This window comes from Triturus cristatus, chromosome 2_2 (genome assembly GCF_964204655.1).
Source record: "Triturus cristatus chromosome 2_2, aTriCri1.1, whole genome shotgun sequence".
NCBI classification, from domain to species: Eukaryota; Metazoa; Chordata; class Amphibia; order Caudata; family Salamandridae; genus Triturus; species Triturus cristatus.
This window is the reverse complement of record NC_140582.1, coordinates 669133927-669152051: the sequence shown is the minus strand read 5'-3', so window position 1 is coordinate 669152051 and position 18125 is coordinate 669133927. Positions and strand designations below refer to the sequence as shown.

Below are 18125 nucleotides of genomic sequence, written 5' to 3'. Positions count from 1 at the left end.
ATATCAATTGGCAAAAATCTCACTTGTAGATATGTTGCGCAGCCCCTGAATTTACATGGACTCCATTGGAGCCCTACCTGCATTAAATATTTCGGTGTAAAAATATATCATAACCAGCAAGATTTATTAGATGGGAATATTGGAGCAGCTGTTAGAACACTTAGAACTAGTATTAATTTTTGGACGAGGTTACCATTATCTGTAGCTGGCAGAATAGCAGTAGCTAAGATGGTGACGCTGCCATGATTGCTCTATTCCTTTAATTATTCCTTTAATACATAGCAGTTGGTGGTGCCTCGCCAATTATTTAGGGAATTGGAATTGCTACTTCTGAAATTGTTTTGGGGAACAAGCAGCCGTAGAGTAGCACTAACAAAACTACAGCACCCTGTAATGGATGGAGGGTTGGCTTCTTCTGATCTTGAATCTTATTATCTGGAGGCTCAACTTCAATGGTTAAATAGGAGGGTGTACTGTCAAATGAACCCAGGAGAGTGTGTTATTGGCTCCCTGCATTGCAGGACTTATTGAAAGCCTTTTTCTTTCCTCGGTGCAGACTGCCTGCATTTTCTCAAGAGCTGCTAGTGATACAGCACTGCTGGTGACGTTGCCTGCAGAAAACTCGAGTCCAGATACCCTATTCACATGATATACCATTAAAATGGATGAAGATAGTAGCCCAGGTAGAAACATTAGCAGGGATTGAAAGATGGAATACCTTTGGGGTTAACCAGGTTAGAGACCTATATCGGGATGGAGTATTGTTTAGGTTTGAAGACTTTGCTGAAGAATTTATTATACCTAGATGACAACTGTTAGCGCACAGGGCGAATTTGTTGGAGCAGTAAGGAATTATTAGAGAAATGGCGATGCTGAACCTGCCACACACCAGGTATGTCAACAGCTCTGTACAACAACAGGGTATGTAAGAGCTGTCTCGTATCTATATCGTACAATTTGTGCAAATATTTTTCCTCTTCTTGCTGAGTAGAAAATAAAATTGGAGAGAGACTTTAATGATATGGACAGGGATAGGATTGTAACGTATATACCAGCTGTTTCTAGAAATGCTAGGTTCAAATTGATTAATTTCTATATCCTGCATAGAGCTTATCTTACACTTGTCAGGATTAACAAATTCTATGCGACTGCTGCTGAAAAATACCCTAGATGTGGGGAGTTAGGGGTAGAAATGTTCCACATTGTACGGTTCTGCCCTTCATTAGCGGGGTTCTGGGAGGAAGGAATAACCTTGCAGGATATCCCTTGGACACCCTTGTTTTGCCTCCTAGGGGGATACCCTTGTCCTAAAAATAAGAAAACTACTACTAGATTTACAGACTTAGGGTTGATGTTGGCAAAAAGAGAATTGACTATTAACTGAAAATCAACACATGGTCCTCAAATTACTAGATGGTGTAAAGAAATGATTAAATGGGCACGTTTGGAGAGTGCTGTGTTGTTTCGGGAGATTAAAAAAGGACAAGGGAAAAATAAAAGAGTTACTGTTTGGGAACACCTGGTGGATAGTTTGTTGGCCTCTGAAGCAGACACGGATTCATCGAATAGCTCTCTGAGTCCTTGTGGGTAAGGGAAGGGAAATCTAGTTTAATCCTGCTAAATTGGGTGATATAGGGTACTACTGTGAAATACTTGTGCATGTGGAATATTTTGACACTTTATTTCTGACTGCTTTTCTTTATGGGTAAATGTGTGTGGGGAGACTGATGTTATAGTGTTATTGTACTCATTTTAGTAGACTTAAGATATGATTGTGAATGGATGTCATACGAGATATATTAATATTACTTTTGACCTGCAAATTATAGATATATATTGGTATTTCTCCTTTTTAACCTATATTATAATCTATTTATTATAATTAGCTGTGTACCTTTTTAAAGCAAATGTCATTTACAGTCTGTATTATATGCCTGGCAATGATGCACTATTCAATTAAACTAATAAAAATGATTTCAACTAAACCAATTAAACTTAGACAAATCCCCACATGCCAAGGACCTCTAAATATAGCAAGGGGCTTCTGATGGGAACAGGGAGGCGATGACCTCCAACAACAGTGCGGCCTAACACATTGTTAACCATGCTGTAAATTACTTCCTTGCTTTTCGGTTGTAATCTGTCTACATATTGACTTTGTTTCCAGGGACACAAAGTTCTGAGTCTGCTGGGGACAGGCTGATTTGCCTGTAAGTTCATTTATCTCCTAAGAAGTGTGGGAGTGCTTGGATTGAAAATATCCTGAAACCAGAAGGAGGCTTCTGAACATTGGTAGCTTTCCAGTAGAATGGAAGTACTGAGCAGACCTGTACCAACTGCATCGGGAGAAACAATCTGGTGTGGACTGCGGAGTACTTATATAAATCATATTTGATGAATTCTTAGATAACTGGACGGTTCTGCAAGACAGGATGTGTATGGTCTCTGGGTTGATACACAATTAACCTCTATGCTTGAATAATTTTGTAGACTTTTTTCCCATAGAGGGAACCACAAAAACAACTTTCCACAAGAGGGCTATTTCACTTAGAACCAATCCCAGTGATTCTAAAGCTAAACAGTTGAGAGTTCCAGCATACATGACTAAAAGCCAGCAACAACACCACAAAGAGGAAACCAGCTGGATCCAGGTACTGACTTAACTTCAGCCTTACTTGCCTATGTGAACACCATTGGAGGACCTCTTGTGAATATTTTGGGATACTGCAAACATCTTGTGGCAATATATGTTTCTGAGGGGTAATATTTTATTATTTCCATTTGCCTGATAAGTATCTTTACCCTAAAAAAGGGTCTTGTATTATTGTTTTTGCATATTGTTTTTTTTATTAATCAGGTTGTATCCTGAGGCACTTAAGGATGTATATTTGCATCTCACCAGGAAAATTTGAATGCATTTTCTATGTTCCATAATTTGGCTGGAACTCAAAACTAGTCTATATTTTGGCGAGAGATAAAAACATAATCTATTTTTTTTTATAAATATGATGCTGACTGGGGAATTTTCAGATTTTTGCAGGAAAAAGAATCCTAACCAGGCTTTCCTACAAGAAATTGCCATATTGGAATTCAAATTAACGGGTCCAACGGCTAAAGGTAATGATGACACAAAGAGACAAAGCAGACAGTGTTGAATGAGGGACAACTTCTGTAAGAAATTGGGTTATTGCTTGAGGGAGTGAAAAACTTAATTAAGCAACAACCACAATTCTTGTCAAGGTGAATCACAAAAGTCACTATATTAACCTGTGCACAGCCCTCTGGTAGCTTGTCACAAAAGCAGTCAGACTTAACTTAGAGGAAATGAGAAAAGTTTTTATGCAGTACACAAAAGGTAATAAACTGACAACACAACACAAGAAAAATATCAAACACATTTAGAAAAACAGAGACCATTTTAACAAATAAAATTACACTAAAATTAATTTTTTTCTGTGAAGTCTAGAGCCTAAAAGATCAAAGTGCTAACCGCGGTTATCTAGCTGGACAAATTGAAAAGATAAGGCCAAGCGCGATGGAGCGTGGGTCAGATACACAAGGTGGATTGGTCTCAGTTTTGACTTACCTTCAGACTTAGAAGAAATCTGGAACAATCAATAAGAAGGTTGAGTTCAGTGGGGCAAGGCAGCAGGCTCATCAGAGGATGGGTTGTCGTTTCCAGCGAATGCTGAATGAAGTTTAAGTGAGGCCATCGATGATGGCAGGAAAAAGCTCAGAGCAGGAGAAGCCAGATTTCCAGGCCAAAGAGGTCATTGATGGGGAGCCTGTCACCATTGAGTCTGGTACAGATTTTTACCTTCGGGCGTAGGCAATTTTTGGGAAGTTGAAAAATGCCAGCTGGACGAAGGTGCAAGCCATGTCCATAGAGGGCTTCACGAGACTGGATGTTGTCAGCCCAAAGTCCAGCTGAACAGGATTTGCTGCTCGGTGAGGAATGTAGCAAGAACTACAGCAACGTCAGGCCAATAGGCGATGCACATTGGGCAAATTGGCTGGCAGGTAACTCCTAGTCGTCTGTTTGTTCTTCTGGCACTACTTGGTGAAAATTCCCAAATTTAAGGGTTAGGCAGGAGTACCACCTCTTACACCACTTCAAAGAGTCCAGCAGCTGAGGGGCTTACTTGGGACTTACTTCAGTAGAGTTCAGGTGCAGGGTGCAAGGTATCTGGAGTTTACGTCCCTGGATATCACAGAAGAGGCCAGCCAACTGGCCCTTGGAGTCACTCTGGTAGTCCTGGGATCAGGCACCAAGAAGGGCCTCTAGCAGCAGGGCAGTCCTCTGGAGAGCAAGGCAGGCCTCATTCAGCAGGGCAGTCCTCTGGAGAGAATGGCAGGCCTGACACAGCAGTACAGTCCTCTCAGGGTCCAGGCACTAATGTAATGTAATACAATATGGTATTGTAGAGCACTGCTTGTCAATGTGAGGGTATTGAGGCACTGAGCAGGTGAGTGTAGGAGTATGGTGATGCTAGGCATGAATATAGTCACTCTCGATGGTCCCGCAAAAAGACTGATTGAATAGCCAGGTCTTTAGCTTGTTGCAGAATTTAGGAAGTGAGGAGGAGGGCCTGATGTGTTGGGGGAGGTTATTCCAGGATTTGGTGGATTGGTAGTAGAATGATCGACCTCCCGTTCAGCTCCTATGGATCCGTGGTGTGTGTGCGAGTGAGAGTGATGCTGAGCGAAGTTGTCTGGTGAGTTGATGGAAGTGAAGCTGGTGATTGAGGTATGTGGGTCCCGTGTTGACTAGTGACTTAAATGTGTCTGTGAGAAGCTTGAACTGGGAATGCTTCTGGATGGGCAATCAGTACAACTCTCTGAGGAATGGTGTGGTGTGTGTCAGGCACCATTGTTTTGAATGGTTTGAAGGCTGCGAAGAAGATGTGTTGGGATGCCGGCATAGAGTGTGGTAATAGTCTAATCTGTTTGTGATTAGGACCTGCGTGATTTGATTTAAATTTTGTAAAGCATGGCGTATGCCAAAGGGCGTCTTGGTGCTGCCTATTGTATGAAGGAGGAAACTGCCTAAAAGGAATCTACAGGGGAAGAGTAAACAACCAGGTTTTAAGTAGATTATTGAAAGCAAGGAAGTTGGATTGATTCCTCAGATGCCCTGGCATTTGATTCCAGAGACAAGAGGTAGCATACGAAAAGCTTCTAACACCCCAAGAGGCTTTGTGAATAGAAGGAATAAGCAATTTCTTAGCTGTGGTTGAGCTAAGCAATCTATTTGGAGTGTACCAAGAGAATTAGTTTTTAAGGAAATCGGGACCGTGGTGATGAAGTGATTTTTGAGCTATGCAGAGCGCCTTAAAAGCAACTCTCTTTCTGGTGCGTAGCCAATTAAGTTCTTCCCTGACTTTGAAGAATAGTTCAAACTTATTAATATTTTTCAGAACATGGACTGCTGTATTTTGTAGTCTCTGAAGTCTTTTCAAGATACCCTGCTGGGCTCCAACATAGAGGGCATTGCAGTAGTCTAACTTGATAAAGCAAGGGAGGTGACTACTGTTTTCTGCAAGTCAAATGGTAGGAAAGGGAGAATTTATCTCAGAGTTTTTAGAATGGGGAACCACAAGGAGGTAAGTTGATTAGTCTGAAATGATTCCCAAGTGTCTTGTTTTGGCTACTGGGCTGGGAATATAGCCAAGGTATTCTAGCTACCAAGCTTTATTCCAAAAGGTGGTATCTCGTCCAAAAATAGGAGAACCTCTGTTTTTTTGGAATTTATTTTAAGACAGTAGGAACTCATCCAGTTGACTATTGCACTCATGCATTTGTTAAATTGTGAATGGTATTGTAAGGCTCATCAGAAGATATGACCACAAAAGATTTGAATGAAAATACTAACAGGGGAAATTAAGACTAATGCAGGATTTATCAACATCACCGGGTGTTCAGATAGCAAGAACAGTGACTTATTTTCACTTCAGAGAGTGGGGGCCCTATGTTTAATATAACTGTGGACAGAGTAAAACATCTCTATGGGGCCCAGAATGTAATAGGCAGAATGGAACCTCACAACAAACAATGAGTGATGGTGAGTTATGAAAGCTGGGTCTCAGCAATCTCCTACCACAATGCTGTTGCTGTGGCTTTAACAATGGCTACCTGCAAGAGGGACCCATGTGCATGGCTTTATGTCCCAAACAAAAGCTTAATGGCTCATCCTCTAATGCAGTCTTCAGTTCCAACATCATACACAACTGGCATACTCACCATATTGACAGATGTAATAATAGAAAACACACACATTGTAGGTAGTTCAGCCTCTTGTATCATCCTCATTTTTATAGAGAATCACTTTTATTGGCTTAGGGGAAGAAGGACAGGGGTCTTTTTGAACTCGCTAGTGGAACTAGGTACAGCCACAGGTCAGTGAGTAATATATTCTGCTACATGGACCTTTACGTCCAGTAGTATGTCAGCTGTATTATTTCTTTTTTGCCTTCCAAATATGATTTTGCGAGCAAAATAGATTTTGTGCGGGTGGAATTGGCATATATGAGGTTAACCTGTCAAAGCATATAGGCTTTTCTGCCTTTAAATTTCAAGAGCACAAGCTGTGTCTTTGAGGGATTTTATCTTAGGGGTGAACCAAAGACAGCTGTGTTATTCTAACACTTGCATAAAGTAAGAGGTACTGTGTTATCACTAGCTCGGGTAAATGGAGATGATATTATTCTTATACTTGGAAGTATTCAAGGTCATCCATGCTTAATGGATTTTGGAGATCTACAAAAAAGGATACATTTGCTTGAAGGAAGATCTAAAAAGGATGCAATGGATCAAAATGTGCAATAGATCACCTATTTTATCAAGTAAACCAACCATCTACAATTGAAAGTGCACTCTTCAATATTTAATACCACATTTCAATGTCTTTTAACATGACACACAATGTTGAATGGCAAAGCGATAAGCATTCTGGTTAATATTACTGTCCATAGCTCATTTCCAAAAACGACCACATTAATTAATGAAGTAACTTTCATTATTAGTAAAGCCACTTTAAGCATATTCCTTACCTCGTTAAATCGGGTTATCATTTTGCCTTTTTTTACGTCCCAGATAAAACCACCATTTCTTGAAGTTGCACCTGCTATGCAGTTGAGGTCTCCTTCAAAATGAATATTTAAGAGTTGTAAGGTAAATTTAATAGACACAAATTTTCACATCAGTTGGAGGATCATACTTTATACCAAAAATATATGCATAATGTGCACTACTCTTCTTTTAAAAGGTTACTAAGATTATAATACAAAAAGAAGACAATTACTGTTAGTAGATAAATATTCAGTGCAAAATATGAAGAACCTATCTTTTCCAGTGATTCAACTTTATAAGGAATACCAAACATTCAAGTGATTTATGCAGGTGGTTCCAGGGGAGTGTAGTGCTGTAGCTATATATACTTTTAATGCTGTGGCAACACGTATTACAGCAGCACATTATGATTATAAGTCATCATCAATAGACCACAAAAATCTGCTAGATAATGGAAAGTTGCCAGTCTTTTCTGGAGTAATGGAAAGATAAAATATACAGAGTATAAAAGTTTACAATAAAACAAATGAAGACAACCCTGACAAGAATTTAAAAAAATACTTTAATGCTCAAGGTCTCATAAGTGGGGATGCTGATATTGAAAAGAGTTCATTGGGGGACACAATCATCCAAGATCTATAGGTCCTCAAACGTAAGCAGTACGAACGTTTCATTCTTGTAAAATACATAAATGAATATTCACCCTCTCAATCCAGCTGAAATGAATTGGTGGCCTGCTTAGATGTATTCATTGTAAATGCTTCGTCCCACTTTTTAGGTCTGCATAGATCGTATACTGATCTCCAGGCCCGCTTACAGCTCCCAACAATCTAGACACTGAAACCATCAAATCACCTTATTTAACTTTATTGTAAGTTGACTGGTTGCAACCAGCTGCCAGCTTTCAACAATGTTCAGTTTGCTAATTAGGAACTATACAGAAAAATTATTTTAGCAGCATTTAGTTAAGACAATACAATGAAAACAATTATGTTTCACACTAAATTTTTATTATATATGTTGCTATGGTGGCTTTTAAAGAAATTGTAACATTTCTGCTTTTAAGTTGGACAGTCTGTGCTTGTGGCTCCATCTGCTTGCCGTGTCACAGACTGCCTGAGGCTCGGAAGTAATTGGGATGATTCACAGCTCTTTCTTCTGGAAAGGAGTGGGAAAACTGTCTTCCTGTCACATCTGCTAGATGATTAAAACTCATAACACTTCTCTTCTTTGAAAGAAGGGGATCTCATAGACATAGATGACAACCTTACAAAATGGGTGGAAGCAGATGTGCCCAGGGATATTTCTTTTATCCCCATGGAGATGGATTGGGCTGACTTTGAGAGAAGTTTGGTAAGGCAGTGAGGAAACATCAGCAGTAATGTATCATTCTGAAATTATGTTGCATAAAGGTCTTTAGTTAGAAAGTAAGTGCATTGCAGACACAGGAACTGTTCTAAAAGAAGGTAAAACCAAGGTGGGTAGAATGTGGAAGCGTATATCTCATTTTGTAGGGGTAATTGAGAATCACAGCTGAGGCCCCAATTTGAAAAGCAATCGGAAGAAGAGCAATTTAATTTATGGAAGACTGAGGAGAGGATCCTTCTGTTTTAAATTTGAAATCTGTTGGAGTGCTGGAGAAGCTAACTCCTTTGCTGATCTGCAAAGGGAAGAGTGTTCAGGTCCTGGTTGTGAGAAGTCTGTCTACTGTTGATCTTCTTTCATGAGACTAGGAAAGTGTGGAAGATCCCAAGAACAGTGATAGCAGGAGCTGCCTGGAAGAAAAATAGCAAGACCTGTGGTGGCTGTATATTTGTCTGTGGTCCTAAGCATTTAAGCATGGGGGCATTTAAAATACCAGGAAAGAAGTTAAAGAACTCTTGAAAAAAGTTAAGATTTTGAAATATTTCAACTCTGGAAGGAGACTAAGAGGTGCCAATCCTATGTGGCAAAGATGCAACCTCTGTGGCTATAATGCCCTTCCTTTCCTGCTCTGATCTTTCCACCATCACAGAATTGCCACCAAATGTAGAGAACCCCAGCAGGTAAAGACCACTGTGACTTCAGAGGAACCACCACTGAACTTTGCCAAATGGGCACTATGTTTGTTGTGCTCACTCAGCAATTTATTTTCAAGAAACACATTTCCAAATTGGAAGTTGCTTTTTAAAAACAAAAAAAACAATGGTGGAGTTTTCTGCCTGCACATGAGAGAAATTGTGCCTGGCTAGAGAAAACAAGTGACGGTTGTGGGTCAGTGGCAGACAGGCTACCTGGTCAGCGGTTTTAGCTTAACTCAACCAACGCTTCCTACACTCATAACTGGACAGGTCCAATGTGGATTTACGGTGGTGCTCCCACTCTGCCAAACTCTAAATGACCTCCTAAGGCTCCAGTGGGGGAGTCAAAGTGACATATTCTACCTGATGAGGCTCTATTTGACCCCATCTCATAGTTTAGCCCAACTAAGAACTTTTGTCTTGAAAAATGAATGAAATATGGAGGCAAATCTTTGATCAGGATAAACCACTAACCCTTGAAAAATGTTGCTCCGACACCCATCAAATGCAAAAGATGTCTATGTCCATTTTAATCAATGAATTGTACTATTTGTTATATCTACATTTGTTTGGCTATTTAAAATGATTAATTTCTCAATTGTAATACAGTTGAAATCCTATTGTTAAATTGAGTAATGTAAACAATGAGAACTAACTGCAATTTTGACCTACTTATTTCCATAAAAATAAAACATATGACGTTCAATCAGAAGCATGCCGTCAAAATTTGTCAGAGCAAAAGTAAGGGTGAAAGTCAGGTCAGAAAGCATCATCAGAGCATCATCAGAGCTCCAGTTTAAACAACAAAAATTAAAACTGACTTGCCTTCTTCCGATCTGCTTTTCTTAATGAACGTTGATCACAAGAGAGGAGATATTTCTGTCAACATGTTTATTTTTGCGCATGCTATCAGTAATTTCCAGAAAGATAGAATCTCTCTACATGTATTCTGAGCAACAGCATTTACTTAATCTGTCATACATTAAATTGATTCTCATACATGTTTACTCTAAATTAATAACTGCTTTTTGGTGTGTTTAATTGTGCACTACAGATAGGCTTTTATTCTTCTTTTCTGCAGGCAGGTGATGAATTGCCCTACATGAAAGGGAGTCACAACCTTAGACAAGAATGCCGCCCAAATCCTCAACACCGACTTGTCTGCTGGGGTATAGTTGTTGCACTGAAGGTGCCTAGAGTTCATTTATGAGATGAGATGAAGTATTCATAATGCTGATAGTCTTCAAAGTCAAAACACGCAGCAACCAAATATGTATCTGCTTAAAAGGCATGTGCATTAGAAATGTCAAGACCAAAGGCCAGCCCCACCGTTGCACAAACGGCTTGGGAGGGAACATGTGCATTCAAGTGTTGCATCAAATTGTATCACAAAAGCTGATTTAAACAAGGAGGGTTGGTCCAGTAAATGAAACGTAAAAAAAAAGCTGAAAGGGCCATTAAATAACCTTTAGCAGTGCCCAAAGCAAGGCCTTGTTGGGCTAAAAACAAAACAAGCCAAATGAAGTTGATAACTTAGCTTATAAGGGGTCAACCTCACAAGCGCCACAGCAGGCTACATATTTATCCCAACACCCATCATAAATGGTTTTCATGGTAGGGTGCCTGGCAAGCAAAGATGAGATCCAAAAGTCGTAAGCAGCAGCTCAGACATAGTCAGTTTGCATCTCTCAATCTCTATGCATGTAGGTATAGGTGCAGATTTGGATGGTGAAACCTGCTCTGTTGCAGCAATGGAAGATCCTCCTGAAGTGGTAGCCTGATCGGGGGACAGATGCTCATGCACAGAAGATCCAGGTACTACTCTCCCCTGTCCCAATATAGACCCACTAGTGTGACATCGGTACAAACGTTCTTGATCTTTTCCAGAATCTGAGGCATGAGAGGGAGGGGTGGCAAGGCCTTCCAGGAGTCCCTTGTTCCCTTTCAACTGAATGCATCTCCTAATGAGTGTTCTTGCAGAAACTCCAATGCACAAAAGGTTTGACTTTGCACATTCTCGGCAATGGCAAAAAGATATAGCCAGAGTTCTTACCACTTTTGGAAGATGCCCTGCACCACCTCAGGATGCAAATGCAACTCATAATTTGCCAGGTGCTGCCTGCTCTGTTGATCTGCTCTGACATTCAGCGACCCTGCCAGGTGGTTCGCGACCTGGGAAATTTACTCGCACTCCAACTAAATCCAGAGGCATAGAGCCTTCTTCCATAGGACGAAGCACCCAACTCCGCCCTGCTTGTTGCAATACCACATGATGGTGGTGTTGTTCATGGTAACCTGCACCAGCCTCCACTTGATGGTCATCTATTAATATAATATGAGTGAACCCTCTATTCCTAGGAACTTGGTAACTTGATAACATACAAAACAATGGTTCTCTTGGAGGAAGTATTGCGCCTAAACCTGCTTGGCTCCAAGATTTACACAACATCCATAAATTGACAGTTATGATTTTCAGTGTATAGTCTTTTTAATGGTATTAGAAAAAACAATATTTCATATTTTAGGTGTTCCAACAAAATGGCGCAGTTAAAGTGTGTTGTAACATGAGTGAATAAAAGTGTGCTGCTGCTACATATAAAGCAAAAATATACACTGCAGACTGGTAAATGATACAACAGAGATTTAAACAGGGTCATCATTGGGGCAATGCTGGTATCAACCAACAGCAAGTGATGGTCTGGTTCAAAAAAGTCTACATCATGTCGGTACCCCAAAGTCAGGACATCTTTTCAAACAGGCCATCAGTTACTATTAGTTATTAGCACCATTGTCCTGATAATGACACTGTTTAAATCACTGTGGGGGTCGAAATGTCAACAGTTTTACTAGTGGACAGATATTCTGAGGAATGATGATCACAAGGGAACCATTGTTTTGTATATTATAAACTTGATGGAGAGCAGGAGGGCCTCCAGATCCAGGCAGACGGCCCACAACTTTAACAGTCTGATGGGGAGCCAGACTTCCATAAGAGACCAGAATCCTTTGATCTCCATCTCCCCCAGATGACCTTCACAGCCTATCAGGGATGCATAGGTAACCACCATCTGCTTTGGATAGGGAAGGAAAAGGGGCCTGCTGCTGGAAAAACTGCGTCTGAGCAGCCACCACTGTGGATCTGCAGCTGTCTGAGATCTGTATGGTATCCAATAGATTTCCTTGATGGTGAGCCATTTGGAACTTCACATTCTGTTACAGAGTCTGCATATGCCACCTGGTGTTGAAAACAAGTAGAATGCAGTAGGCTAGGTGGCAAAGAAGCCTCATGGCCACTCTCATAATCTAGGACTGAGGCTGAAACATCAGGATCATAGCCCAAATGTCCTAGACTAATTGTGGCAGAGGGAATGACCAATTGCACTGTGTCCAGGGCACTCCAATGAATGAAAGCATGTGTGAAGCAGTCAGGTAGGACTACAGCTTGTTGATAGTGAACCCCAACAATATGATGAGTTTTGCTGTCATCTGAAGGTGGTCTACGGCTGACTGTGCGAAGCCTGCCTTTAACAGCCAGTTGTTTAAGTAGGGGAACACTGATATCCCCAAATATCCCTGACCTCCTAAGGCAGGCAACCACTAAAGCCATCACTTGAACACCAAAGTGGTGCTGATGAGGCTGAAGAAGAGTATAGCAAACTGAACAAGCTCCTGACTTACCTTGAACAGTATCAGACAAGATCTGGGCCAACATGAGGTTTATGAATTTGTTCTTTTGCAGGTACACATTCAGAGGCCAAAAGCCCAAAATAGGCCAGATACCCCCTGACTTTTTCAGCACATGGAGTTAGTGAGGGTAAGAACCCTCTGCTATTTTCTGAGCCGAGTACCCTCCCGATAGCGTCCCTAGAGAGAAACGTTCATACCTCCTATGGAAGAATGAAAAGGGCTCTTGTGAAATTCTCTCGGATGAGGGAGGAATGTTTGATCGGAGCAAAAAGAGGGTAGGGCATAGTCATCGAAGAAGAGGTGTGGTGCAGGGTATTCTGTGTCCCTGGAATCTGCGGCCCCCACTATTGAGCCCTCTCTGGTCTCCCATATTCAGATGGTGTCCCAGCAACTACAAATGCTTAAGAAATGCAGTAATCTGATGCCTTCTATATGGAAGAGGAGGCAGTCTCACTCCTTCCTTGGGATAAATACCTTTCTGAAGCGTCTATTTATTTGGTGGTCACTGCAGCCATGTCGCCCCTTGAGTGGTAAATCTTGCAACTGGTGCACAGTTGCCCTCATTTTTGGTGAAAGACTTAACAAGACATTTAGCCCCACAACCTCAAGGACTCTCTAATGGTATAGTGGCTAAGGTGAGGCAAAGGAGGATAACTTAAAAAGCTTTTTTAGCCCTTAATCCCAATCCCATCGGGGTCCCTCCCTTGGTTAAACAGTCACTGGAAGGTGTTCTCACCCCACCAGGAGAGATGCAGACCACAGACCCTTTAGATAAAGACAATTCTCACAGTGATTCTGATGGTAAAAAGCGCTCCTATAAACCGTGGCACACGTGCCCACCCTAAGGTCATAGGTAATGACACAATCTAGTGTGATAGTCAGGTCACTAATTTATCTGACATGCTTAACCCAGAGGATATTCTTCATCCCACATTATCAGAGTGGACCCAACTGGTTACGTGTGTGGCAGCTCACCGCAAGAAACCTGTGGACAAAGAACTCCGAGTACCGTCACCCATGCTAGAGAATAAGGTTGCCATTACTGGCAAAATAGACACAAAGATGGCCACTTTCCTTGTAAAATATGTACGTGACCCCTGAAAAGGGTATCGCCGAGGGGCTCAAGAGGAGGTTTCCAAGGAAATAACGATGAAGGAGGATTTAACAGTGAGTGTTACACCTTTTTCCCAATTAAAGGTAGAGGGCAGACTGGCATAGTTTGTACACAACTGGCTAGCTTTCACATCCGACGCTTTGGTTATTCAGTCTGTCATTGGTTACCACATTCAGTTCTATGGGTCTCCCTACCATGGAAACCACCTGATCCTTCTAACTTTTTCTCCCTAAGATTGCCAGCTTATAAGCAAAGTATTTTCAGGCTTCCACCATAAAAATGCAATAGTGGAAACAGCTATCCACGCCAGAGGGTTTGTGAGCAACCGTTTCCTGGCAGAGAAGAGGGATGGGGCAATTACCCAGTCATAAACCTCAAGGAGGTTAACAAACGGCTGAAAGTCCACCCTTTCAAGAAGGATGGAGTTCCCCTTCTAAAGTGCATCCTTAGGGAATAGGTTTGGATGGTAAGATTAGACCTTAACGATGCCTATCTCACAGTTCCCATTTTTCCTCCTCATCTCGGATTACTACAATTTATTTTTTAATACCATGTCAATGAGTGCACAACGCTACCATTCAGCCACTCACTGCCACCATTGTGTTTCCCAAAAATACTCAAGCCTGTGATGAGATATCCGAGATCCAGGAGCATGTACATCATAGTCTATTTGGACGACATCCTGATCATAAATTACTGTACAAGAACTCTGACAAGAAAGCTACACCAGGAAAGTGGCGAAGTTACAACACAAACTCCGCAACACACTGACCAATTCACAAACATCCTGCATGAGATCACTTGCCTGGTGGGTGTTCTGTGCTCTTTCATCAAGGCCATATTCCTCAGCTCTCTTTACTCCAGAGGGCGCTCCAGAGGCTCATAGTCTTCCATTTCCGGAGGACACCAACTTACTCGGAATTGGTGCCCCTATCCCCGGATACACAGGCAGAAATTCAATGGGGGCTCTCTCACATGGAAGTATTAAACATGTGTGATACTCGTATCCAATTTGGATCTCATCACAGATTCAAACGCCAGCAGAAGCGACTGGGTCTCATGGTGTGGGGCCTCCTCCAGAGATGGAAAAGGGTAATCTCAAGAACTTCTACGACACATCAATTGCCTAGAACTATTGGTGAGTTCCTTTGCAGTTCAGTGCTGGACCAAAGATTAGACGAAAGGCTGTGTTTTGCTGAAGATGGACAACTTCTCAGCAGTCCGACATAGCAACAACTTCTGAGAAATTAGATTAAAGGCCCTGGTGGACATGTCCGAAAGCTTCCGGCAAATCTGCCTCGACAACAACATCTCAGTGATGGCGTAGTAACTCCTGAGCACATCAAACAATGTGCCGGATTGGCTGGTTCGGTGGAGGGTTTAGATTAAGGACAGAAAGAAATGGCACTCAAGCAAGTATGCAAAGGAGTTTAAGATGTGAAAAAATTAGTACGGTGCTGCCAGGTCAGGGGGAAAAAAAACAAATAAAACAACCCCTGCGAGTGTGTATGTCAAGACCCACACTGTAGATATAGAACCAAGTCTTGTGCACTCGTTTTAGGTTGATGGTTTTAGTGTGAAAACCAATATTTAAAGAACTTTTTGTGCACAAATTATGAAGGTCGACATCAGGAGTATCTTCATGAAGATTTTTTTTATATCAATCCAGATTCATACAGAAAGAAAAACCAGCCGGCACGTTTCGTCACAAAGTGGTACAATTGTGACTCTTCAGGGCTGTAGTAAAAATAATCTGTGGAGCGAGAGTCGCAGTACCGGTGATAATTCCAACCCGGTAAGGACACGGGTTCATCGACTGAAAGGACAGGCGGGAAGGGTAAAGATTGGCCTTCCCCGGTGTCTCAGTGGTAAACTGAAAACACGAGCGAACGGACGTGTAAGTCCGTGTAATGGGGAGATCTAAGCTCCCTGGTTTCGGTGGATGGTAGTCACATCTCGAGTTCCTGGGTAATGTGCCGGATTGGCAATCCAGATATCTTCAGGTCAACAGCTTTTGGAATCTGAAGAATAAGGTATTCAAGGAAACCTTGGCCCCTTTCTATCACAACTGGACCTTCAGCTTCGCTGATACTTCAGTTGGTGGTCAGACTGGGGATGTCAGAGACATATGCATTCCTTCAGAGCTGGAATGAGGAGACTTGATATGTGCTCCCGCCATTCTCGATGATAGAAAGATTGTCAGCCCAAGTGAGGAGGCAAAAGGCAGATATTGTTCTAGTAATTACTTTTTGGAGGTTTGAAGTCTGGAATACAGTTCTGATGGAACTTTCTCGGGATTTTCCAATCCACCTTTCCCCGCTTCCAGATGTTCTGTTCGATTTGAAGTGAAACCATCATTGCCTAGTAGTGGGAGGTATTGTGCATCCCATGACATGGAGTATTACAGGGTGCATTGGAAAATCCCTGGATTATTGGAACAGGCTGAACACATCATCAGGAAGGCATGGACAGGTTGCACCGTCAAACGATCTAGATCGGCTTGGACAAGATGGATGAGTTAGTGTTTGACGAGGTACCTGGATCCATTGGGATCCGAATTGTACATATTTCCCATCATTGCTTGCTTCCACATGAATGGTTTACAAGTCGGTAAACAATTTTCATTCTGCTATAATCACGGGACATACCAGATTGATGGATGCCCAGTTGGGGAGAAAGCCTCAGTAAGGAAACATTTATGGGGAGCACGCTTATCCCTTCTACCTGAACCCAGATTTTCAGCTCTTTGGGACAGGAATAAGGTTTTGAAATTACTTGTTTTTAAATTGGTAAAGCAACAAGCATTTATCTAGAAAGGAACTCTCTGGTAAGTTAGATATGCTACTATGTCTTATCTCATGCAGAAGAGTGTCAGACGTCAGGGTGCTGGACGTTATAGTATTTACTCCTGAGGGAGTTACTTTCCAAATTTCTGAACAAACAAAGCCTAACTCTAGGCTAGTATCTTGCCCAGCATTTTATGACAATCCAAAAGCTATGTGTGGTGCGTTGTATCATGGCATATGAGGCCATGACAGAGGAAACTCATCCTCCAGGGGGAGAGACAACTATTGATTTTCATCAGGGAAAAAAAGAAACCCCATAATGCAGTCTCTTCACCCATCATTGCTAGATGGGTAAAGTGGGTAATGATGGAAGCAGGTATCAAAGTAAACCAGTTTAGGGCATATTCAATCTGCTGGGTGACCGACACTAAGCACTTTCCTTAGGTGCAGCTCTTGAAGGTATTCTGAATGCAGTGGATTGGTCCTCTGAATTCACCTTCAAGCAGTTCTATGTTAAACTAGTCATGGATATGTCCACATCAGTGGTGACTAAGCTTTAAACTAGCATAATCCTGGCCTCTGAGCCTGACATAGAACTAAAAATGTCCTTTTAGGTTTAATCAATAACCTGACCAGGGGCATTACATGATACGTTGATTACCTTTGGGAGGTCTGGATTGCCTACATACGGGTAAGTTATTTTTCTCATTCCAACAGTTGTTTCTAACTATTGGTCAGAAAGTCAAATTTCATGGCTGTTGCTTTTATAGGAATATCTTCTACCTAATGAATTGCATGGTTGGATTTCAGGTTCTACTAAATTATGGTTTTAAGAATCTATACGGGACATTCAGGCACATGCATCAATGGTTTTTGCAAGCACAAACTGTGCGATTCGCAAAAATCGGCCGTTTGCACCCACAACAAGGCCTTTTGCTATGTATCAAAGTGTACGGCACTGGCAATTTAAGAAATCACAATTTATTGTGAATTCTTAAATTGCGATTGCATTTAAGGAATCGCAATTTGCGATTCCTTAAATGCAATGCATGTACCCCTTAGAAATAGCGAATTCGCTATTTGGTGCCGCAAAAAACAGAGAAATTACTCTGGTCTGTATTTTGCTAAAACCTTCAAAAATGGTTTCAGTTTACACACACACATGCCCTTGGGGCATGTGTGTGTGCAACATGGGTGCACATCACAATTTCAGGGGTGCGACAGTGTGTCATTTTGACACCTTTGCACCCTTGAAATTGCGCATTCATTCCTATTGGCTTGTAGGCCCTTAGGAATGAATGGGAAGCCATTGCTTAATTGCGACTCGCAATTTGCGAGTCGCAATTAAGGAATGTTTAGAAATCGCTATTTTAATAGTGATTTCTATATGCATAGGCTTTTGAGAGCCCC

At 41.6% G+C, this 18125-nt stretch overlaps 1 protein-coding gene across 4 annotated transcripts in view; it reads right to left on the bottom strand.

The window, feature by feature from the left end:
* The window catches only part of WDR17 (WD repeat domain 17), a 1003384-nt gene that overhangs the window by 564536 nt on the left and 420723 nt on the right, over window positions 1–18125 (bottom strand). For all 4 annotated transcript variants that reach the window (XR_014978161.1, XM_085641859.1, XM_085641857.1 and 1 more), the window contains one exon: window positions 7050–7141. Coding sequence is in view for 3 of the 4 variants with exons in the window: in XM_085641859.1 (XP_085497985.1) it covers window positions 7050–7141 (92 nt within the window). In the remaining variant the exon portion in view is untranslated. The remainder of the gene's footprint in view (window positions 1–7049; window positions 7142–18125) is intronic.